Source organism: Sus scrofa, chromosome 5, assembly GCF_054392235.1.
Source record: "Sus scrofa isolate SSC_HxYL_T2T_F1_AM1 chromosome 5, Sscrofa_HxYL_maternal_Yorkshire_Landrace_v2.0, whole genome shotgun sequence".
Lineage (NCBI taxonomy): Eukaryota > Metazoa > Chordata > Mammalia > Artiodactyla > Suidae > Sus > Sus scrofa.
This window is the reverse complement of record NC_139387.1, coordinates 58,426,062-58,451,169: the sequence shown is the minus strand read 5'-3', so window position 1 is coordinate 58,451,169 and position 25,108 is coordinate 58,426,062. Positions and strand designations below refer to the sequence as shown.

The following is a 25,108-nucleotide window of genomic DNA, read 5'->3' as shown; positions in this document are numbered from 1 at the left end:
TTAGTGCCACATTTTTCTTACTGTCATGCTCACAGTGGGCATCCAAAAACAGAAGCCATTATCAGTTATTTATAGGTAAATATTTGTCAACAATGTAACTGCCTAATCAACAAAATGAAAACATGTTTACTCACCTAAATGCCCGGATGGTGGTGAGTCCTTCAGCGGTTTCTGAGAAGTGGCAAAGCAGAGGGAGCTGGGTAGTATCATCAAGTTCCTGGAGGTCTCTAGCACAGAAATAGGTGCAAAAATAAACTTCATATTCATTCAGACCCAAAGTCCACTGTGCTCATTCTAAATTAAGGTTCTTATTTGTCACGGCAACTATTTTCCTCTAGCACTCCATTAACAAAAACTTCAACAGCTGACAATCTAAAGAGGAAGAGAGGAGTTCCCTGGTGGTTGGTGATTAAGCAGCCATGGCGTCACTTCTGTGGCGTGGGTTCAATCCCTGGCTCAGGAATTTCTACATGCTGGCAGAAGGGTCAAAAATAAAAAAAAAAAAGAGAGAGAGAGAAATATGAGTACATAATGAATATGGGTCCAGGCTGAATATGATGTGTGATACAAAAATATCAGCTTTGTATTATAACTTAAGTAAACTGTTGTGGGAACACAGAGGAATGAGCAATTATTCCATATGTAGAAGAAGGGTAGTATTTTTTGAGCAGGTGGAATGTAGTCCAAATCTTAAGCAAGAGAAGGGCTTCCACCAAAGAGACAAGAAGTGCATTCCAGCTAAGGGAACAACAAGAAGCAAATGGAAAAGACTAAAGAACTGGCAAGTTCAATCTGGCTGATGCCCAGGTTCCTTTGCGGGTGTTGTAGGGGAAAAGGCTGTACAAACAATGGGTGTGACTAGATTGTAGAGGATCCTGGATGGGCTGAGAAAAAATCATGGAGGACTAGAAATAAAATGATCAGAACTGTGTTAAAGCAACAGAACGTGGCAGACAGTGTAAAGGACAGAAGAGAAGGAGTGAGTTCGGATAGTCTGTACAAGAAATTTTAAAAAAAATTTCTGAATTAGTGTGATGCTGGTGCAATTTAAAATAGAAGGAGAAGTGAAGTAAGCCAGACAGAGAAAGACAAATATCATATGATATCGCTTGTATGTGGACTCTAAAAAAATGATACAGATGAATTTATTTACAAAACAGAAATAGACCCACATACATAAAAAGCAAACTTATGGTTACCAAACGGGATGGGGGGGTAAATTAGGAGTTTGGGATTAACATATACACACGACTATATATAAAATAAGTAAACCACAAGGACCTACTGTATAGTACAGGGAACTCTACTCAATAACTTATATTAACCCATAATAGGAAAAGAATCTGAAAAAGTGTATTTTATATATATACACATATACATACAGAATCACTTTGCTATATACTTGAAACCAACACAATGTTGTAAATTAACTACACTTCAACTTAAAAAAGTAAAATAAAGAGAAGAGAGTCAATATGGCTTGGTTGATACTTAGGAGACTTGGAAAATAACAGTGCTATTTACCAGGATGAAGGACAGAGAATAAAGACATTTGAAGAGACAGCTAATGAATTTGGCTTGGGCTACCATGAGATTGAATCTCTGTCTAAATGGAACTTCTATTCACTGGTCCACTAGGAACTATATATTTATAGGCATACAAAGTGCTCCATGAATGTCTGGTGGACTAGTGGCTAAATTGGACCCTTTTCCTAAAGATGCACGCCCACGATAACCTTTCCTTAAAACACGTAAGCTAGCCTTTCTAGAAGACAGGCCAAGAGTTATACCTCATATTGTATTGCCAAATATGCATCTTTTTTTTCTTTTGGCTGTCCCACAGCATATAGAGTTCTGGGCCAGGGATCAGATACGAGCTTCAGTTGAGACCTAAGCCACAGCTCCAGCAACACTGGATCCTAACCTGCTGTGCCGGGCAGGGGACTGAACTGGTGTCCCAGGGGTCCCAAGACAGTGCAGATCTCATTGCCCCACAGTGGAACTCCCCTCTTTTTTTCTTTTCAGACTTTTCTCTGCCTTTCTCTAGGTCTTTGGGATTGAGGCAACTAAAATAGCAGCACTGACATGCACCTGAGTCGAGAGAACTGATTACACTGTGATATAATCTTTGCTCATTACATAACCTTAGGCCATTCTGGGCTACCTGGGTAGTGCCATATATACCAAGTCTTTCTGAATTTCTAAAATGGATTTACTCACTTCAGAAACTGCAGGTGAGGGGAGGGAAAGAGAGAAGGGGGAAAGAGGAGGAGGAATATGAAGAAATGTGAAGAGTTTCCTATTTTTAAACATAAAACTAAGTGGCTATTTGTAAATTTGACACAAGCAACATGTGGTCACTACAGTGAGGTTTGTCGTGAAGGGAAAAAAAATCAGGGAAGGAGAGCTTCTGTTTATAGGACTATGTTTTATGAAACCAAACAGGTGAGGGTACAGCTTGATCTTGTATTCTTTCAAGAGGAAACGCTTACTTACAGAGCTAACCACACATTAGGTCTTTGATTTTAGATATTCAAAATTTCATGGCACTTCCTGTAGCCAGTCCCCCATCTTAATTCCCTTTGGTGTTTACGAAATAGTCTGTTCAGGAGTTCCCGCTGTGGTGCAACAGGATTGGTGGTATCTCTGGAGCGCTGGGACGCAGGTTTGACCCCCAGCCTGGCACAGTGGATTAAAGGATCCGGCATTGCCGTATCTGTGGCACAGGCTGCAACTGCAGCTTGGATCTGGTCCCTGGCCCAGGAACTCCATATGCTGAGGGGCAGCCAAAAAAGAAAAAAAAAAATGTCTGTTCAATTGTCTGAGCTTTTCAACATGGGTGAGTCCTGCAGAACCTCAACACCTAGAAGGGTCTTGGAGAGATTTAATATCATGCAGTCATGTTTGCTAACTTTCAGAGAATTTCAAAAAGGATTGCCTTATAATCCATTATCAATGTTCACTCTTTAAAAATGATCACCCCCTCCAAATTTTAACTATAAATGTTAATAGATTATGCTTAAAATGAACAGAACTAGCAATTCAAATGTGTAGTGAACTAAGAATATTTGCCTAGCACTTGCACTCAATTTGTATTGCCCAGGGGCAAAAACAGGTTCAAATGAGTATGAGATTAAAATAAAACATGACCGTTGAATATCAGTGGTGAGAAGGCAAGGAGAGGTTTGGAAATAGCCAGTAGAAATGAAGTAACTGAACATTTTTTCCCCTTAAGGAAGCAGCATCAGCAACACTGCCAGAAAAAGATGAAAGAGCAGATTTAATGGCCAGCCTCTTCCTTCAGGTCTGAATTTGCTATGAGAAAAGGAAAGAGGCTAGGGATGAAAAAACACTTAGATTTAACATAGGCTCCTAATATTTGAAGGATCCTCATTCATTGCTCCAAGGGAAAAAGAACCATATTTTTAAAATAAGAAATGTTGCAGGTATAGTCAGAGGTTCCCAACTAAAATCTTCCCTTTTCCTGTTACCTGATTTTTTTCATTTCCCTCGCACTCAAGTCTTATTAAATATTTTCATTTTTACTGAATAAACTCAATATCTGAGGTCCTATTAAAGCATTTAATTCACATATAAGGGCAACTTTATGTTTCATCTTCCCAAGAGACTGTAAGTTTCTTGAAAACAGGTCCTTGTCATCTTCTGTCACATGGCTTACATAGTTATTTACCACAGAGTAAATAATAAGTGTTTGTTGAAATAAAGTGATGACGGTAGTGATATTTACTATTTAAAGAAGGGCTTCAGAGTTAAACTGGAAATTTCAAAATAACTGGTACTGTATTTCACTTAATCACTCAACATCTCATCAAATGACAAATCCTATATTAATGGAAAAATTTAAAATTCATGGCTGGATAGTCAAGTGTGTGTTAAATGAGCCAATATAAAATATTTCCAAACTCTTAAAGTTACAGCACTCCTATCAGACATTCAAGATTCTCTTCTTTCATAGTTATCACTCTGATTTACTTCTTTAACCTTTTTTTTACCTCACTAATCTTTTACAAGATCTTTAGCATTTGAAAATACTTGATCCTTTTTCACACTTGTGGAATATAATGATATTAAATCACCTATTCTTTATGTTTAATTTAATAAATTCTCTATCAATTTCATGTTCAGAAAAAAAACTATGGAATGAAAAATTTGGCAGTCTGTGAACTCAAAACTCAATAGATAAATCCACATGTCCAGAACCATGTAAGGCTTAGGCAACCAATTACAGAAACAATCAAAATACATCTCCAGATGAAACATAGTATCCGGATAGGAGTCACCAAATTTTAAAAACAGGTTTCATTTCCAAATGTCATACTTTATCTTGAAAAACATTACAGCTAATCTGGATCACAGAAAATCAAAAACGCAGGCTTTTGAGATGAGGTGAGCATTGTTTTACTTACTTAGAGGCCACTCGGAAGTATTTCTGGATAAAATAAAAGGCTACCCCAAGAGGCACAAGTGCCACCAGGAACACAGGGGTAGCATAAGAAATCATGCCAATGGCAGACAGGCAAAGCAGCGTTGAGCGAGTTAGAGATTCCAGCGTTGGAGGGATGTGCTATTAAGAAGGTGGTTTGAAATAAAGTGTTAGCTTAAATAGAACTTTAATTACAAGGCAGCAAAACATTCATTTCATATTAACCTTAGGTTATATAATTTGTTCTAAAAGTAGTATATAGACATTTTCCTTGTAAGCAATTCATCCCTCCTTCAATTTCATTCACTCCCTATTGTCTAGTAATATTTATCCATCTGTCTACCTATGCACCTACATCATCGGTCAGTTATTCACCTATCTACCTATTTGTCTTATGGGGTTTTATACAAATTGCACTATACTCTAAATCTTAATTTGTCCATTTGCTAGTTTTGTTTTACTAAACAAGATGGATTGTAAATCTTCCTATGCCATCATATACACATCTATTTTTTAGTGGCTGCATAGTATTAAAAACATATTTAGCTATCCCTCTATTGCAATATATTTAAATTTTCTGTAATTGCGTGCACATATTTTTTGCACATTTCATTAGATTTTTTACCTTCCTTATTGATTTTTAGGTGCTCTTTACCTGTCATGGATGTTTACCCTTTTTCCTTACATATGTCGCCAGTTCTCACCCAATTAACCTATTATATTTTAAATTTGTCTGGTGCTTTTAGCTGAATAGAAGTTTAAAATTTTAGAGTGGAGCTCCCGTTGTGGTACAGCAGAAACGAATCTGACTAGGAGCCATGAGGTTGTGGGTTCAATCCCTGGCTTCGCTCAGTGGATTAAGGATCTGGCATTGCCTTGAGCTGTGGTGTAGGTCACAACACAGCTTGGATTCTGTGTGGCATAGGCCGGCAGCTGTAGCTCTGATTTGACCCCTAGCCTGGGAACTTCCATATGCTGTGGGTGCCGCCCCAAAAAGCAAAAAACAAAAAACAAAAAAAACTTGAGTCATTTCTGTTGGCTTTTTCTGAAATTTGTGTCTTACTTAAAAAGACTTTTCTAAAACTACTGTCCTATATTTTATTTTGTACTTTTATGTTATTATATGGCTCTCTACATTGCATGTGAATTTTGTCTTGTATTTTATTTTATAGACAGTGAATTATCCCAATCTAACTGTCTCATCCTAAGGAGTCTGTTTGTGGAGTGATCCCTTACTGAAAAAATAAGCTCCTTTTCTTAGTGATTGAAGATGTGCTGGTGTTTTATATTTTTCCTTTTTTTTTTTTTGCCTTTTTCTAGGGCTGCTCCTGAGGCACATGGAGGTTCCCAGGCTAGAGGTGGAATTGGAACCATAGCTGCCAGCCTATGCCAGCCTATGCCAGAGCCACAGCAATGTGGGATCCGAGCCGAATCTGTGACTGACACCACAGCTCACGGCAACTCTGGATCCCCAACCCACCAAGCAAAGCCAGGGATCCAACCCACAACCTCATGGTTCCTAGTCAGATTTGTTAACACTGAGCCACGAAGGGAACTCCCTCCATTTTTTTTATCTACCTGTTTTCTGTGATCACCAGAGTGTTTCAATTTTATAGTATTTTTAGGTGTTAGGGAAATGTATGTATACGTACACACATACACACGCCACACACACAGGATTTTTATGATTTCCAGGATTGTTGGATCACTTCTCTTCACATTGGGTTTACTTCTATTCTCACAGTTTTTGTTGTTATTATAAGTGAAATTTACTTTTCAGGTAATTTTTTAATTGGTGTTGAGAAAGTTCCCAACCTTTATATCATATGTCTTATGCAGACACACTGCTAAACTTTCTAGCTGGTTCTTTGTTGGATTCTCTAGGTAGCAAAAGTATCTTTCAAATAAGGGGTATTTTGTCTCTTCTTTTCTAATGCATACTCCTTAGGAAGTGTTTTAGGTGCAATGTGACCTGACACGAATGCTATGAAAATGTCAACATTTCTCAGCATACATTCTCCACAGCTGCATGCATCAAGCGTTCTTTTTCTAAACTGATGGTAATGTAGGTGTTCTTAAGGCCACTCTGGAAAATCAGAAAAAGAAAGGGCTGGATTTGCTAGTTCTTTGCTCACTTATCCTAAGAAGTCTGTTCGTGGAGTGATCCAATTTCAGAGTTTGAAGTCTTTAATTTCAGGACAAATGTCTAGAGGCATCAAGACCTAAGACTATATGGGGCATCCTTGAAATAGTCCCCAAAACATCATACTATCTAAAGTTTCTCACATACAAGAGCCAATGTAATAAACTTAAAGGATAGTTTTAATAAACTTAAAGACAACTTGGTATTCCATTCTTTATTCCTGGGAGATACTCTGCTGTAATACTAAACTTCAAAGACTTTACTGTGAATTGAGATATAACTGATCAAAACCACTTCTTTTTATGATAAAAAAATTTCAATGTTCATTCTTTGCTATTTCTCTTTATTTGCATTCATATTTTGATTCTCTAAGTATCCTCTCCACAGACATACGTTATTTAAAGTTAAGGTTTTCTTTTAAGATGTTACTCTAGAAGTCATTTATGTGTATAAGTGATTCTTTTTTTTAGGGTCGCACCTGTGGCATATGGATGTTCCCAGGCTAGGGGCCTAATCGGACCTACAGCTGTCAGCTTGCACCAGAGCCACAGCAACCCCAGATCCAAGCCGTTTCTGCAGCCTACACCACAGCTCACAGCAACACTAGATCCTTAACCCACAGAGCAAGGCCAGGGATCGAACCTGCAACCTCATGGTTCCTAGTCAGATTTGTTTCTGCTGCGCCATGGCGGGAACTCCCATATATGTAATATTGATATGAATGCACATGGGCTTTCACTAAGGTTTTAGAAATCCTCTATTGTTAAAGGAATCCTAGTTTATCTTAAAATATTATTGAGCTTACCCTGAGAATTTCACTTTTGAACTTGGAAGTAACTCAAGCACTCACCTGATCGATGATATTTGTATCAGCAGAAAAGCGATTGAGAATCAGTCCCAGTGGGGTGGTATCAAAGAATCTAGGCAGTAAACAGATTGGAATGAGTGATAATCCTCAATCACCTGGAACCTGAGCTCTGCTAATGGACATTGTGGGGTCATGAGAAGGAGAAGATCCCTATTTATCTGCTCAAGGACTGAATCAATTCTTTAAAATTTCATGTCACTTAAAACATGAAAAGGCATATTTTTAGGATTTTGTGTGTGGGAATTAAAAAAAAAAAACCTATTTTTTTTTTTTTTTTTTTTTTTTTACCTTATTGGTCCAAGAATTATCTTATTGAGGAGATTGTGGTGAAGATTTTTGGCAGCTGTGAGGCCCATCCATTCCACAGTGAGAGATGTGACAAGGCAGAGGAAAATGCCTGCTCCACAAAGTATGCTAAATCCAGCTACATAGAAGGTCTAAGATGCAACCAACATATACAAAAAGAACACATGAAATTATCAATTGAGTTTTTTCCTTACTGGAACACAAAAGTTAGGTAATGTCATCAACTTCACTATCTTGCGTCAGTTTAGATAGCTGAAGGAGGGCTGTTTGGGGAGACTCGGGGCGGTTCCCCCTCTCTCCCCCCTCTCCCTGCCCCATAATCCCAAGTCCATGTCCCCACTTGCTTCCTTCACACTCCTTCAAGGTTTGCTTAAGAGAAGATAAAGCATTAGAGTCTGTTTTCTTTCTTTCTTTTTTCTTTTTTTTGTCTTTTTGCCTTTTCTAGGGCCGCTCCCGCAGCATATGGAGGTTCCCAGGCTAGGGGTTGAATCCAAGCTGTAGCCACTGGCCTACGCCAGAGCCACAGCAACGCAGGATCCGAACCGTGTCTGCAACCTACACCACAGCTCACGGCAACGCCGGATCCTTAACCCACTGAGCAAGGCCAGGGATCGAACCCGCAACCTCATGGTTCTTAGTCGGATCTGTTAACCACTGAGCCACAACAGGAACTTCCTAGAATCTGTTTTCTGATTTGAAATGTTCTTGGTCTTTTACATTATCTTTGATAGAGCTCATCTTCGATATCCTTAATCTTAGAATGACCAGCTAACACACTGGAATAGGTAGTTAAAAATCAAATACCATCAGAATGTCAGCAAAAGTCCTTTATGTATATTACACACACACACACACCACGTGTACAGCCCCCTTGAATCCAAAGCCAAGCATTATCTTTAAATGCTTCTTAGGATATCCTAGGTCTTGCTCTAATTAACTGATTGAATCATTACAAAAGTCCTGTGACAGACACGGAGAACAGACGTGTGATTGCCATGGAGGGTAAGGAAGAGATGGATTGAAAGTTTGAGATTAGCAGATGCAAACTATTATATATAGAATAGATAAATGACAAGGTCCTACAGCACAGCGAACTATATTCAATATTCTGTGATAAACTGTAATGGAAAAGAATATAAAAAATGATGTGCATGAATGTATAACTGAATCACTTTGTTGTATAGCAGAAATTAACACAGCATTGTAAATCAATTATACTTCAATAAAAGAAATTTTAATAAAACCACAAACGTCCTATGATTTTGGGGCTATTCACATCTAACTAGGTAAAAGGGTATCACTGTTAATCTCAACATTTCCTTGATGATGTAAAAACAGAACTCACGGTACCTGATCAGTTTTTCCAGTATTCTTTATATTGTACTCTGAGGTCCAGGTGGCCAGCCAATAGTCGATAGCTACAATGACGGAATGCTTCAAAAGCTTAGAGAAAATCATCAGGAAGAGCAAGAAGAATCCTCCAGAAGTGAGGTATCGCCAACAGGTCTTCCACGGCATTTTAGTCCTGAGCCTCATTACAGTGGACATGTTATCATCCTCTTCTTCCTCCTCTTCTTCCTCTGCATACAAAACACTTGTTTAATCTTCCAGCAGGCATTGGGTAGATAGAATGTGTATTATCTCCCCTCACAAACAAAATAACTGCCTCAAATTTACAGAAATACAGGAGTTAGTTTTACAAATTTTAAATGCTTTGAGCAGGGAAAAACATCATTGCCTTCCTTCCTTCTTTCTTTTTCTTTTTCTTTTTAGGGTCGCATTCACAGCATATGGAAGTTCCTGGGCTAGGGGTCAAATCGGAGCTGCGGTTTACTAAGTTATTGAAGAAATTGTGTTTCCAATAAAACTATGTGCCTGGCATGCAAACATTTATAATTTTTTGAACTCTAAATTTCTGAATGTGTAAAATTGCACCAAGAGGAAACAGGCTCTGAAATTTGCACATAGCTCCAGAGGGCATAATCCATAATCTCTATGGCACGTCTGAAGTGTGATTTTGGGGGAGCATGCACAAAAAGAAACCTTCCAGAAGGCAAAGCCAGGGGACAGAGGACAATGGGTAGGGAGCTCTACTCAGCTGTTCAGACTATCTGGAAACTTCCAGACGGCTAGTCTAAGAACATACTCCATTATGAGGACAAGGAATTTTGGCATTTCCTAAGCAAGAAAATTTGATCATTTTTGTGGCCCAATAACTGTTGTGCATTTCTTTTCTTTCTCCCTTCCTTCTTTCTTTCTCTTTCTTTCTTTTATTTTTTGCTTTTTATAGTCACACCTGTGGCATATAGAAGTTCCCAGGCTAGGGGTCGAATCAGAGCTGCAACTGCTGGTCTACGCCACAGCCACAGCAACGCAGGATCCAAGCCTTGTCTGAGACCTACACTACAGCTTGCGGCAACATTGCATCCTTAACCCACAGAGCAAGGCCAGAGATCAAACCTGCATCCTTATGGATATTAGTCGGGTTCTTAACCAACTGAGCCACAATGGGAACTCCTTATTGTGCATTTCCTATCCTCTCCTTTCCCAAAGGCAGTTTCCATTGCAATAATCCTGTGTGTACTTCACTACTATGTAGTGAGCATGTTGGGGGTAGGAAAGATAGGTAACTTGTCTTTGGTTTATAGGTCACCAGACCACAGAGATCTAACTATGGACAGGATAGAAAGATTAAGCATCACCAAGGAGCCTAATATTTGAGTTGGATACAAAAAAATGAATAGGTTTCAGATAATCTACCTTTTGGTAAGGGTGGGTCCAATGTTTAAGAACAAGATTAGGAATTTACAGAATCAGAGGTAGACCTCTGCAGACTGCTAGCTGCCTCCTGAATATCCATTCTCTGTTTCCATATTAAATGAAGTAGCAACTTGCCTATGGCTGTTCAGCTAAAGATAACATTTCTTCACTTTCCTAGTACATAATTTGTCCGTGTGATGAACTGGCCAACGGTTAGTAATAGAAATAATATGGGCAACTACTTCCCTTCTTACTGGTTTTGCCTGAGCAGACATACTGACAGCACCAGGAGCAGCGATCTAGTAGGTAATAGGTACCATACTGGGCTCTTTCATATATATTACCTGCTTTTACTCTGTAAGAAAAGTATTATTATCTTATTTTATACCTGAGAAAACAGATTAACAAGGCAAGCCCAGGGCAGAGCCAGCCTCTCAAATGCTATGCTCACCACTGGCATATTGGAGAGAATAACTGGGCATAACCTCAATTTAGACTGCATTAGAAAGAATGGGTTTCAATTCTAGAGACTGTCAGTTTACAGCACCAAACATTCTTTAAAAACACTTTTATTTTTTTTTTTAAGAATTTTTTTTTTTGTCTCCTTTTTTGCTATTTCTTGGGCCGCTCCTGCGGCATATGGAGGTTCCCAGGCTAGGGGTCGAATCGGAGCTGTAGCTACCAGCCTACGCCAGAGCCACAGCAACGCAGGATCCAAGCCTGCGCCTGAAACCTACACCACAGCTCACAGCAACACTGGATCATTAACCCACTGAGCAAGGGCAGGGACCGAACCAGCAACCTCATGGTTCCCAGTCGGATTCGTTAACCACTGCACCACGACGGGAACTCCTAAAAACACTTTTAAATCTAAGAAATTGAAGAACAAAATTCATTCATTCATTCATTATTTACTCAATGAGTATTTGCTGGAATATGGAATAGTTGTCTGAAATATAAAAGTAGCACATTTTGGTGTCCTTCAGCCCAAAATTGTGACCTTCTCTTTTGTGTGTGTGTGTGTGTGTGTGTGTGTGTGTGTGTGTGTGTGTGTGTGTGTGTGTGTGTGTTTGTCTTTTAGGGCCGCACACGGAGGTTTCCAGGCTAAGGTCCAATCGTAGCTGTAGTAGCCAGCCTATGTCACAGCCACAGCCACAGCAACTCAGGATCTGAGCCGCATTTGCGACCTACACCATAGTTCACGGCAATGCCAGATCCTTAACCCACTGAGCGAAGCCAGGGATTGAACCCATGTCCTCATAGATACTAGATGGGTTAGTTAACTGCTGAGTCACGCCGGGAACTCCAACTTTCTCTTTTTAAATTGTAGTATGTGGTCTTAAGCCAAAACCGTACAGCAAAAATGAAGTAGAATGCAGTTACTCTATGGACTTAAGTGTGGTTTATCTTACAAACTGCTTGGCAACAAATGCCAAAGCAATGTTACTATTTCATCTTATTCCTCAAATTTTCAACAAACCTTCCTCCTCATACCTTATTAGATTCAGAAAACTGAAACAAAGCAAAGATTTTTCTAATTATCTTACTCTCCGTTGCTATTCTATCATGAAAACCCCAGAGGAATTTACCAAAGGACTCAGGTATAAATCGTTCAAAGTAGTGTTTTCTACATATTCACCATTTATTCATTTCCAAAGGACAGAATTATCTGAACAAGGGTCTAGACCTGTTTAGAAACCACTGCCTTTTCCTATCAGCTCTCTCACATATAACACAAAAACACTCAGACACACTTTGGGAAGCTCCTCGAGATGCCTGTTGGTTGACTACACACACCTTTCCTTCACTCCTGTTCTTCTCGTTTTCAGTTTTATGTATTTGATTTGGCCTTTCTCCCCCATGCAGAGTGACTGGTCATTCCTCATGGGCATATTCACACATCAGTTATCAAGGAAAGGCCCCCACATCTTATTACCCATTGGAATGTTTCAAATATATTTTTTAAAAAGTCTACCTTCATCTTCATCCTCCAGTTGGGCTTTAGCCTCTCTTGAGTACATGGCTCTTCGGAGTGTTTTTCTCTCTAAAGTTGTTTGGTCAGCTTCCATATCCTGCAGTAAACATTGTGCTATTAATGGAGGAGCTCCCAGCCACAGGCAAGTTCAACTGACCAATCAGTGACCCACGCGTACCAAGTACCAATCATTGGTTATCTTTACACTCCACAGATGGACAAATTCTGTCACTGGAGCAGGTGCGGAGCAATGTCTGGGGTTTATAGGAAGTGCGTCAGAGCTCAGAGGCAGTAAGAAGTCAGGAAGAGTAGTAACAACATGATGGGACCGACCCTGGGGGCAGAGGAACACCTCCCAGAGCCTTAAAGTCTGGTCCCACCATTGCTACTTGTTTTGTTTATTTATTTATTGCCTTTTTTTTTTTTGGCCTATGGAGGTTCCCAGGCTAGGGGTCTAATCGGAGCCACAGCTGCCAGCCTACAGCATAGCCACAGCAATGCCAGATCTGAGCATGTCTACAACCTAGAGCACAGCTCACAGCAACACCAGATCCTTAATCCACTGAGCGAAGTCAGGGATCAAACCCGCAACCTCATGATTCGTTTCTGCTGTGCCACGTCGGGAACTCCTGTTTTTATTTTTATGTCACTTTCATGTACCCTTGTAATTTTTCTAACTAAAGATTCACCTATGTTTATAGATCTATTCCTTTAAAAATGCATGTCGTTCTGGATGAATTAAAGCACCCTCAATCACCCACTATTATTAGGAATCATTAAATGGACATGAGGTTTTAATGAGCATCTCACTAAGGGAATGGCACAAAAGAAAGGGACTTCAGAAACTGAAAGAAGGTGGGTAATTCTGAAGCAAAAGGGAAATGAGGGTATTCAACTGCCTAGCAGTTTAGAAGAAAGCCCTGGGAAGGGAAGCTCGGCAGAAAGAGAAGGGGGAAAACGCTACGAACAAAGTTGGTGAATGTTTAAGAGTTGTTCCGGACTTGTCCTGTGCTGAGAAAGGGAGAAGCATTTTGTTTTCTCCAGTCCTCTGCTAACAATATTCCACCCCCTTGACTTTAGATCTGGAGTGGTAACATCAGTTCAGTTACAACTGTGGAGTTAAATCAGCTTCTTCAGGACAATCTGGGAAACTAACCATATCCCTGTTTCTTTGGGGAAATGCATTCTGAGTTCCAAACACTGATCCACAGACTTTTGGAATCTATGGTAAATTGAGGGCTTCCTGTACATGCTGATACCAAAAAAAAAAAAAAAATCACAGTTCAGTTACATTGATAATTCAATAATTCTCTAGTGATCAATCTCTGGGTAGTGGTCTTGTTTTGTTTCTGTTTGTTTGGCCTCATACAATATGTGTAACTTAGGAGACCTGCTATTTTAGAAAGTTCTGTTGCTTTCAAGTTCTTGGTTGAAAGAAGAGTAAAAGTGAAAGTGTTTGTTGAAGAGAATTTTTTTAGAGACAATTCCATGTTAGCTTTTAACTATGCCTGATGATATGAAAACCCACACTTGCACATGACAGTAAATAAAACACAAAATTAAAAAGGACCAGATATTTTGTGTACAGTGAAATGAAATGAAATGAACCTGCACACAGAAAAATGGAAGATTTGGTTCTTGTTCAACTCACGGATCCGTGTGAGAAAAAGACTTTAATGTTGAATCATTTTTCTTATGAGTAAATTCTCATATTAGGCTTATTTGAGGTTAAATACTTTAAATTCTGTTGCTATTTGGATTAAGTTACTATACATTTAATTCCATTTATCCAATAAATATTTACTGGATGCCTGTGAACTGTGAGGTCAAGGTGAGGAAACTCCAAAGATGCTAGTTTCTTTTGCTTGATAAAATTATGTAGATATTGGGTGATACCATTGAAAGCAGAATTTTTAATAACATTTAAATCAACTGAAAGTTTTATCTACTTTTTATAGCTATCATTTCTATCCTTTTAAAATATTCCTTCCTGGTTACCCCTTAACCTTTAAACCTATAGGTCTGTCTAGAGCCCTTCAGTGAGATGCTTTGTGAGTCTTCTATTTTCACTCCCTTCTCTGTTTGCTTGATCTACTCTGGCTCTAGGCCAGCCTTTCTCAACCTCAGCACTACTGACTTCTTGCCAGAAAATTCTTTGCTGTGGGGGCTGTGCTTTGTTAAATGTTTAGCAGCATTCCTGTCCTCTACCAGCTAGATGCCAGTAGCTCTTGGCCACCTCTCCCCATGTTGTGATAAACGAAAACATCTCTAGATGTTGCTAAATGTCCCGCAGAAGATAAAATCGACCCTGGCTGAGAACCACTGTTCTAGGCAAACACTCAATCCTGCCACATAGCAAATTAAATAAGAAGCTGTCTTCATGAACACTTCCCCAAGGTGCTGTGTCTTCCCCACAGTGTGGGGAAGAGGATGAATTCCAGATTAATTTCAGGCACCTGCCCTTCTCTAGCTGCCCTCCCTCCATCCCCAGGTGAGGATTCTGTGCAGGTGCATGATTCTTGCTAGCTCCTACTGGCCACACTTTCACCTCACAACTGGATGCACCCTTCCCACATTCTGACTTGCTCTGTATCTCTCTTAGCTGATTTATAACCCTGTGATGTGTCTTTGCTTATAGACATATGCTATCTCAAGTGACCATTTCTAAATACAACTTAATGGACTTTCTTCTTGGCTTGCTCAACATTTAGTATTACTGTAAAATCAAGCCAAGAGAACTGTCTCTCTCTTTCTTTTCCCCCCAGATCTTCTTTCCAAAGTAAACCATAAATAGTCCACTCCTTAAGCTTACATCATATTCTGCTGTCCCTGGAATCTAGAACACTGAAAAAAATGTCATTTGGAGCCATCTCAGTTAAGTTTATGATCAAGCATCCCAGACATAATTCCTAAATGGGCTCCTGTCAATTGCACCTTGTAATGTTCTTACGAATAGTCTCATTTCAAATGTCTGTGATTTGTCCTCTTTTACTTAAAATTTTTTACATATCTTTTCTTCCTTAGGTAGTTTGCTTTTGAGATCTTTGGCAAACCCATGGAAGACAAAGTAATCTCGTGATTCGTCTGACTTTTTAATCTTCCTTTTGCTATGGAAACATAGATAATTATTTTCCTTTGTAAAATAAAACATTTTAATTTCTTGAGAAATTTGCTGATATAAACATTTTCATTCTATAATGTTCATTCCAAGTCAGGACTACCAAATTCTGGACACTTCCTAGTCCTGACTCAAGAGAAAAACATTTTGAAAATTTACTAATTTAACTTAGAGTTTCTCCTCTCAACCACGAGTTGTTCTCTCATCATGCTCCAACTTGGTTTCCAACTCTGTTATCATTTCATTCAATGTTATAATTACATCATACAAAATCATATCGTGGAATTACACTGGGCATGGACCTGGTACAACTTACTGTATGTACTGTACAACTTAGGCAAGTTACTTAGCCTCTCTGAACCTGTTTTCTCATCTATAAAAGTGAGGTCATATTTTCTTTGCTTATTTTTCATATTTTCAAGGCTTAATTCTGGGGTTTTGTGAGAATTAAATGAGATCATGTGAAAAAAAAAAGGCTTTGTGAACTTTAAAAAATATACAAATGTAAAACTTTATAGTTATTTCCTCCTTATGACTTTCATTCATCCCCCAACCCCATCTCAGACATGCTTTACCAGTGTACCCACAGCTCAGCTCTTCCTTCTTTCAAAATCATCTTAGAATTTTTTTTTTTTGCCCATAACCCTCCACTTGTAAGTGATGAGTGAAAATACTCTCTTATAACAGATGAGAAAAATAAAACATAGATGAGAAAAAATAAGATAAAGTGAGGCAATGGTATGCTTGAGCAAGTAGTTTAAGTTCTAAACACATGATAATTGCAATATGCTTCAAGTTCAAATAAATCCTCTAAAACCTGACATTTCATCCAAAAGATATCATTAAATTTTTTTAGTGTTGAAGTAGCCTATCGACTAATGATATATAAATGCACAATTATTTTGGATTTCAGATGAGACCTATTAGATTACCAAACATTAAAAGGTAATACATCTTAAAAAGCATTTTTAGTAATTATATACTATATTCCTGATTCTTCTGAACTGAACTCTGAACTTTTCCGAACTCTGAGCAATTACCTTTTCTAGTTCTTGATCTTGCCGATTCATAAGTGTCTTCCAGTGCTCATAAAGCTCAACATCTTTGGTTTGAATGTCCTTCAAAGTCCCCTCTCTTAGTACACTTCCATCTTTCATGGCTATGATCTAAGGAAAGCACACAATAGAAGAATTGCGACAAAAATCCTTAATTGGCCAAGTGAATTATCTTTATCTCAGACAGCATTTTAATGTGTCTATGCATTTTATATAACTGTAATAAAAAAGTAATGAAGTTTCTTTTAAACTCTTACCCAGTCAGCATGTGTTAGATATTGTAATTTGTGAGTCACAAGAACAAGTGTCCTCTTGTCATCTTGGAGAAATTTCAAAATCCCTTCCTGCATTAAATGGTCACTCAAGTGAATATCCAAGGCAGAAAATGGATCATCCTGCAACAAGGAAAATGGAGAGGTGATGAAAAGTTTTTATACTCTCTTTGTAATTCAGCTCCTCCATAAAGTAGGAAAAGAAATAACTGAGGGTAAATTATCCCACAAATCCAATTTATAATAAACAGACTCTGAATAACTTTAAATTACAGGAAAAGGTATTGAAATTAAAATGAAGCTTTCATTTTCTTCCACCTTAAAATAATTTTGAGTAAATAACAACGTTCAAAGTGATTTGAATTCTTATACATACAATCTCCAAGTCCAAAAGCCAACATTACTCAACAATCTAAAACAAACAAACAAACAAAAAAACCAAAACAAAGAATGAAATGATAATTGGAGGAAATAAATTTTAGATAATAAAAATACACATAGACTCTGGACCAATGTGGCAATAAAGGAGGCTCTTGAATTTTCTCTCCTACCATGGACACACTGCATGTACACAGAACAAATCTCTCTGAAAGAAATACAGAAACTAGTTGAATAATTCCTAGTGACTGAGAAAATACATCAAAATAGGTAGGAAAGGCTGAGACACACTCTCACCATAAACTCCATCACTGGGAAATTCACAAATATGTGGAGATTAAACAACACACTCATGAACAACCAATGAATCAAAGAAAAAAACCAAAAGTGGAAATCAAAAAATATATTGAGACAAATGAAAATGACATACAATCTATCAAAACTCAGGGGTTGCAGCAAGAACAGTTCTAAGAGAATTTTATAGAAATAAAGGCCTATATTAAGAAAAAAGAAAGACTTCAAATAAAGAACCTGACTTTACACTTCAAGAAACTAGGAAAAAAAAGAACTAAGCCCAAAGTTAATAAAAGGAAGGAAATACCAAAGATCAGAGTGGAAATGTAAAAGGTACAGATAGAAAAGATCGAATAGGAGCTGGTTTTTGCAAAAACAAACAAACAAACAAAAAAACCAAAAACTAAATATACAAACCATTATCAAGACTCACCAGGAAAAAAAGAAGAGGGTTCAAATGAAATTATAAATGAAAGAAGCAACATTATAAGTGATACCACACAAATACAAAGGATCATGAGATTACTATGAAAAATTATACACCAGCAAACTGAACACCTAAAAGACATGCATACATTTCTAAAAATAAATAACCTACCAAAAAATAAATCATGGAGAACGAGAAAATCAAACAACCAATTACTGGTAAGGGGATTGAATCAGTAAGCAAAAACATTCCAACAAACAAAAGTCGAGGACCAGATGGCTTCACTGGTGAATTCAACTAAACATTTAAAGAAGAATTAATAACCAATCCTTCTCAAAACTTTACCAAAAAATAAAAGAGGAAAGAATACTTCCAAACTAATTTTACAAAGCTAGCATTAACCTGATATCAAAATCCGACAAAAACACTCCAAGAAAATTATAGACCAATGTTTCTTTGCACATAGATGTAAAGATCCTCAATAAAACATTAACAAACCAAATTCAACATTCATTAAAAACTTCATACACCATGATCAAAATAGATTTATTCCAGGGATGCAGGGAAGGTTCAATATTCTCAAATCGATCAATGTGATACACCACAATAATAAAATTAAGGATAAAAATCCTATGATCAGGAGCTCTTACCGTGGCACAATGGGATCCGCAGTGTCTTGGGAGTACTGGGAGGAAAATTCAACCCCTAGCATGGAACAGTGGGTTAGGGATCTGGCACTGCAGAAGTTGTAGCTTAGAGTGTGACTGCAGCTCTGACCTGATCCCTTGCCCAGGAGGTCCATATGCCACAGGGCAGACAAAAATGAAAAAAAAAAAATCATATGATCAACTGAATAAAAGCAGAAATAGCATTTGACAAAATTCAACATTCAATTATGATTAAAAACTCTGAATAGGTACTCCCCCCATGGAGCAGTGGGTTAAGAATCTGACTGCAGCATCTTGGGTCACTGTAGAGGTGTGAGTTTGATCCTTGGCCATGTGCAGTGGGATAAAGGATCCAGCATTGCTGCAGCTGTGGCTTGGATTCAATGCCTGGCCCAAGAACTTCTATATGCTGTGGATGCGGCCATAAATTTTTTTTAAAAAAAGAAAACTCTGAATAAAGTGGGTATGGAGGGAACATACCTCAATATAAAAAAAAAAAGTCACATATGACAAGCCCATAGCTTACATCATACCAGGAACAAGACAAGGATGTCCACTCTCACTACTTCTAGTCAGCATAGTACTGGAAGCACTATGCCAGAGCAGTGAATCAAGAAAAAGAAATAAAAGGCATCCAAATAGAAAAGGAAGAAGTTAAACTGTCTCTATTCACAGATGACATAATATTATCCATAAAAGACCTAAAGATTTCATCAAAAAACTGAGAACTAAGTGAATGAGTTCAATAAAGTTACATGATACCAAATCAATTACAAAAATCAGTTTGCATTTCTATACACTAATAATACACTATCAGAATGAGAAATGAAGAAAATAATCCCATTTGCAATTGTGTCAAAAAGAATAAAATACCTAAGGAATTAATTTAACCAAGGAAGCTGAAGACCTGTACACTGAAAATTCTAAGACACTGCGGAAAGAAACTGGAAAACACAAATAAATGGAAATATATCCTGTGCTCATGGGTTGGAAGAATTAATATTCGTAAACTATCCACACTATCCAAAGTGTTCTAGAGATTCAATGTAACCCCTGTCAAAATTCCAATGACGTTTTCCACAAAAATACAACAAATTCTAAGCTTTGTATGCAACCACAAAAGACCCCTAATGTCCAAAGTCATCTTGAGATAGAAGAACAAAGCTAGAGCCAACACACTTCCTGATTTCAAACTGTATTACAAAACTACTGTAATCAAAACAGTATTTTGCTGGTACAGAAACAGACACATAGATTAATGGAACAGAACATAGAGTCCAGAGATAAACTCATGCATATATGGCAAATTAATTTACACTAAAAGAAGCCAAGAATATAAAATGGAAAAAGGATAATCTCGTCAATAATAGTGTTGGGAAAAGTTAACAGCCATGACAAAAAAAAAAAAAAAAAAAAAAAAAAAAGGACATGGACCACTGTCTTACATTGTGTATAGAAATTAACTCAAAATGGATTATGCACCTGTATGTTCATTGCAGCACTATTCAAAACATCCAAAACATGGAAACAACCTAAATGTCCATCGACAGATGAACAGATTAAGAAGATGTGGTATACACACACAATGGAATACTACTCAGCCATAAAAAGGAATAAAATAATGCCATTTGCAGCAACATGGATGGAACTAGAGACTCTTATACTAAGTGAAGTAAGTCAGAAAGAGAAAGCCAAATACCATATGATGTCACTTATATCTTGAATCTAACATACAGCATAAATGAACCTTTCCACAGAAAAGAAACTCAAGGACTTGGAGAATAGACCTGTGGTTGCCAAGGGGGAGAGAGAGAGAGAAGGATGGACTGGGAGTCTGAGGTTAATAGATGCAAACTACTGCATTTAGAATGGATGGACAGTGAGATGCTTTATAGCACAGGGAACTATATCCAGTCACTTGTGATGGAACATGATTGAGGATAATTTGAGAAAAAGAATGTATGTATATAGGTATGACTGGATCACTTTGCTGTACAGTAGAAATGGACAGAACACTGTAAATCAACTATAATGGAAAAAATAAAAAAACATAAAAAATGGATTAAAGACATGAATATGAGACTTGAAACCATAAAATTCCTAGAAGGAAACGTAGAGGGCAAGCTCCCTGACATTGCTTTTAGCAATGCTTTTTAAAAAATTTGATACCAAAAACAAAGGCAAAAAAAGTGAAAATAACAAGTAGGACTACATCAAACTAAAAAGTTCCTGCACAGTAAACCACCAACAAAATGAAAAGACGACTTAATGGAATGGGATAAAATATTTGCAAATTGTATATCTGCTAAGTGGTTAAGACCCGCAAAATATAAAGAACTCATACAGTTCAATAGAGGAAAAAAAAAATAAAAAATAGGCAGAGGATTTGAATAGATATTTTCCCAAAGAAGGTGTTCAATGGCCAACAGGTACATGAAAAGTTGCTCAATATCAGTAAGTATCTGGGAAATACAAATCAAAACCTCAGTGAGATGTCACCTCACACCTGCTGGATTGACTGTTATCAAAAATACAAGAAATTACCAAGGTTGATGAGAATTTAGAGGAAAGGAAACTCTTGTGAACTGTTTTTTGAAATGTAAATTGGTGCAGCCACCAAGGAAAAAGTACGGTGGTTCCTCAAATTTTTAAAAATAGAAATACCAAAAAAAAAAAAAAATAGAACTGCCATTTGATCCAGGATTCCATTTCTGGGTATTTATTGAAAGGAAATGAAATCTTTATCTCAATGTTAATTAAAACCTTCCATGTTGATTGCAGCATTATGTACAACAGCCAGATATGGAAACTACCTAAATGTCCATCAATGGATGAATGGATAAAGAAAATGTGATTATATACACACACACACACACAAATGGAATATTATTCATCCATAAAAAGGTAGGAAATCCTGCCTTTTGCAGCAACATTATGATAAGTAAAATAAGTCAGACAGAGAAAAACAGATACTGTATGATCTCATATGTGGAATAATAATAATAATACAAACCTGCAACCGACAAGGGCTTAGTCTCTAGAATATATAAACAACTTATACAACCCAACAGCAAAAAAACCAATCAATCAATGGAAAAATGGGCAAAAGACCTGAATAGACATTTCTCCAAAGAAGATATACAGATGGCCAACAAACACAGGAAAAAATGCTCAACATCGCTGATTATAAGAGAAATACAAATCAAAACTACCATGAGATACCACCTCACACCAGTCAGAATGGCCATCATTAATAAATCCACAAATAACAAGTGCTGGAGGGGCTGTGGAGAAAAGGGAACCCTCCTGCACTGCTGGTGGGAATGTAAACTGGTACAGCCACTATGGAGAACAGTTTGGAGATACCTTGGAAATCTATACATAGAACTTCCATATGACCCCGCAATCCCACTCTTGGGCATCTATCCGGACAAAACTCTACTTAAAAGAGACATGTGCACCTGCATGTTCATTGCAGCACTATTCACAATAGCCAGGACATGGAAACAACCCAAATGTCCATCGATAGATGATTGGATTCGGAAGAGGTGGTATATATACATAATGGAATACTACTCAGCCATAAAAAAGAATGACATAATGCCATTTGCAGCAACATGGATGGAACTAGAGAATCTCATACTGAGTGAAATGAGCCAGAAAGACAAAGACAAATACCATATGATATCACTTATAACTGGAATCTGATATCCAGCACAAATGAACATCTCCTCAGAAAAGAAAATCATGGACTTGGAGAAGAGACTTGTGGCTGCCTGATGGGAGGGGGAGGGAGTGGGAGGGATCGGCAGCTTGGGCTTATCAGACACAACTTAGAATAGATTTACAAGGAGATCCTGCTGAATAGCATTGAGAACTTTGTCTAGATACTCATGTTGCAACAGAACAAAGGGTGGGGAAAAAAATGTAATTGTAATGTATACATGTAAGGATAACTTGATCCCCTTGCTGTACAGTGGGAAAATAAAAAAAAAAGAAAAAAGAAAAAAAATAATACAAACCTGAACTCAAATTCAAAAAACAGACTGGTGTTTGTCCGAGGTGGGGGTGGGGTGGAATTGGGGAAAATGGTAGAAGTGGTCAAAAGTTACAAACTTCCAGTTGTAAGATAAATATGTCCTGGGGATGTAATACATAGCACTATGACTATAGTTAATAATACTCTACTGTACATTTGAAAGTAGTTAAGAGAACAGGTCACTAACATTGGGCAATTTTTCAAACTCACTCACTTCCTTTGTAAAATAGGGATAATAAAGCGATTTGTCAGGGAGCATGTTGGTTTGCTTCAAAGATCAAATAAAATAATGTAAAAGTCTCTGTAGAGTATTTTTAGTGTTATTTTATCATTATTTTCTTATAAATAAAGCTGTAGTGACTAACACTGTGCTAATCCCTTTAAAGCTCCACAGTGAGAGTTTAGTGACATCCAAGAATCTCTTAACAAGGAAGAGTGCAGTGGTTAAGGACACAGGCTATGGAATTAAATCACCTGGCTTCACATGTTTGCTTCACTATTACTGTCTGTGTGACCTTGGATAAATGATCCCCTAAAACCCCACTATTCTCAGGTGTAAATAGCAGTTATTATGAGAATTAAATGAGTTCATGTGTATAAAGCAGTTATTGTGTAAATAGCAGTTATTGTGAGAATTAAATGAGTTCATGTGTATAAAGTTCATGTGTATAAAGTACTTAGAATCCTGCCTCAGTCACAGAAAGCCCTTAATAATGACTACTATCACGTATGTGCTTCTGGCTTCCTTACAGGACATCTCAGGGTTGCAGTGAAATGTAAACATTTCATACAACTTAATAAAACAATCCAGATTTGATGGATTGCTAATCATTTCTCACGATTTGGTTTGTGTATTAACATTTGGGGGAGATGTTTCCTTTAAAGAATGCAACACCAAAAAAAAAAAAAAAAAAGAGAGAGAGAGAGATCCTGTCGTAGCTCAGCGGTTAATGAACCCAACCACTATCCATGACGATGCAGAGTTTAATCCCTGTCCTCGCTCATAACTATCTGCAGAAAGCAGAATAATGGTTTCTAAAGATGTCCATGTTCTAATTCCCAGAACCTGTGACTATGTTACCCTACATGGAAAATGGGTCTTGCAAATACAGACACACTTCACTTTATAGTATCTCACAGATACTTTTTTTTTTTTTTAAACAAATGGATGGTTTGTGGCAACCTTGCATCCGGCAAGTCTGTAGGCATCATTTCTCCAACAGCATTTGCTCACTTCGTTATCTCTGTGTCACATTTTGGTAATTCTCACAATTCTGCAAGCTTTGTCATTATTATTATTATATTTGTTGCAGTGATCTATCATCAAGGACCTTTGATGTTACTAGTGCAAAAGGATTACAACTCACCGATGGCTCAGATGACATTAGCAATTTTTAGCAATTAAGTATTTTAGCAATTTAAAGTAGGTACATTGTCTTTTTTTGAGAGATTTTGCGCACCTAACAGATTACAGTATGGCCAACATAACTTTTATATGCACTGGGAAACCAACAAGAATCATGTCACTAACTTTATTGGGATACTAGTTTTATTGCAATGGTCTGGAATCAAACCTGCAATATCTCCAAGGTCTGCTTATATGATTAAGATGAAAGATATTGAGATGGGAAGATTATCCTGATGTGTCTAAACTAATTACATGAACTCTTGAAAGCAGAGAACTTTCTCAGGTGTGAAGAGAGGGAGAGGTGACAAGTAAAAATGGTCAGAGATGCTGGCTTTGCAGACGTTATTAGCTTTGCAGATGAATGAAAGCAGCCATGAGCCAAAGAATGTGGGCAGCCTCCAGAAGTTGGAAAATACTACGAAATGATTTTCTCCTGGAGCCTCTAGAAGGGTACATAGCCCTGGAGACGCCGACCTTAGTCGTGTGATATTCATGTTAGTTGTCTCATCTGCAGAACTGTAGGATGATAAATCTGTTTTGGCAATTTGGCCATCTAATTATGGCAATTTGTTATAGCAACAATAAGAAACTCATACACTGATCAATAAGGAAAGGCTGCAATCTATCTTCAGGGAGATTCATCAAGAAGTTGTTACTCTTGCATTTGGAGTGGATAGGCAATGAGATTCTGCTGTATCTATATATATTTAGATACAGGAACTATATATTTAATCACTTGTGATGGAACATGATGGAGGATAATGTGAGAAAAAGAATGTGTGTGTATATATATATATATATATATATATATATATATATATGTACACATATGACTGGGTCTCTTTGCTCTACAGCAGAAATTGACACAACACTGTAAATCAATTATAATAAATTTTTTCTGAAAAAGAAGTTGTTAGGATACAAAAAGCAATTCCATAATGAATGGCTGGGAA

The 25,108-nt window shown here is 37.5% G+C and overlaps 1 protein-coding gene across 50 annotated transcripts in view; it reads right to left on the bottom strand.

Moving 5' to 3' along the window:
• ABCC9 (ATP binding cassette subfamily C member 9) overlaps positions 1-25,108 on the bottom strand; it is a 137,723-nt gene that overhangs the window by 36,129 nt on the left and 76,486 nt on the right. For all 50 annotated transcript variants that reach the window (XR_014803757.1, XR_014803761.1, XR_014803763.1 and 47 more), the window contains 8 exons: positions 16,927-17,064; positions 16,655-16,780; positions 12,497-12,593; positions 9,112-9,341; positions 7,744-7,892; positions 7,438-7,507; positions 4,428-4,585; positions 135-227 (listed from right to left, as the gene is read on the bottom strand). Coding sequence is in view for 42 of the 50 variants with exons in the window: in XM_021092237.2 (XP_020947896.1) it covers positions 135-227; positions 4,428-4,585; positions 7,438-7,507; positions 7,744-7,892; positions 9,112-9,341; positions 12,497-12,593; positions 16,655-16,780; positions 16,927-17,064 (1,061 nt within the window). In the remaining 8 variants the exon portion in view is untranslated. The remainder of the gene's footprint in view (positions 1-134; positions 228-4,427; positions 4,586-7,437; positions 7,508-7,743; positions 7,893-9,111; positions 9,342-12,496; positions 12,594-16,654; positions 16,781-16,926; positions 17,065-25,108) is intronic.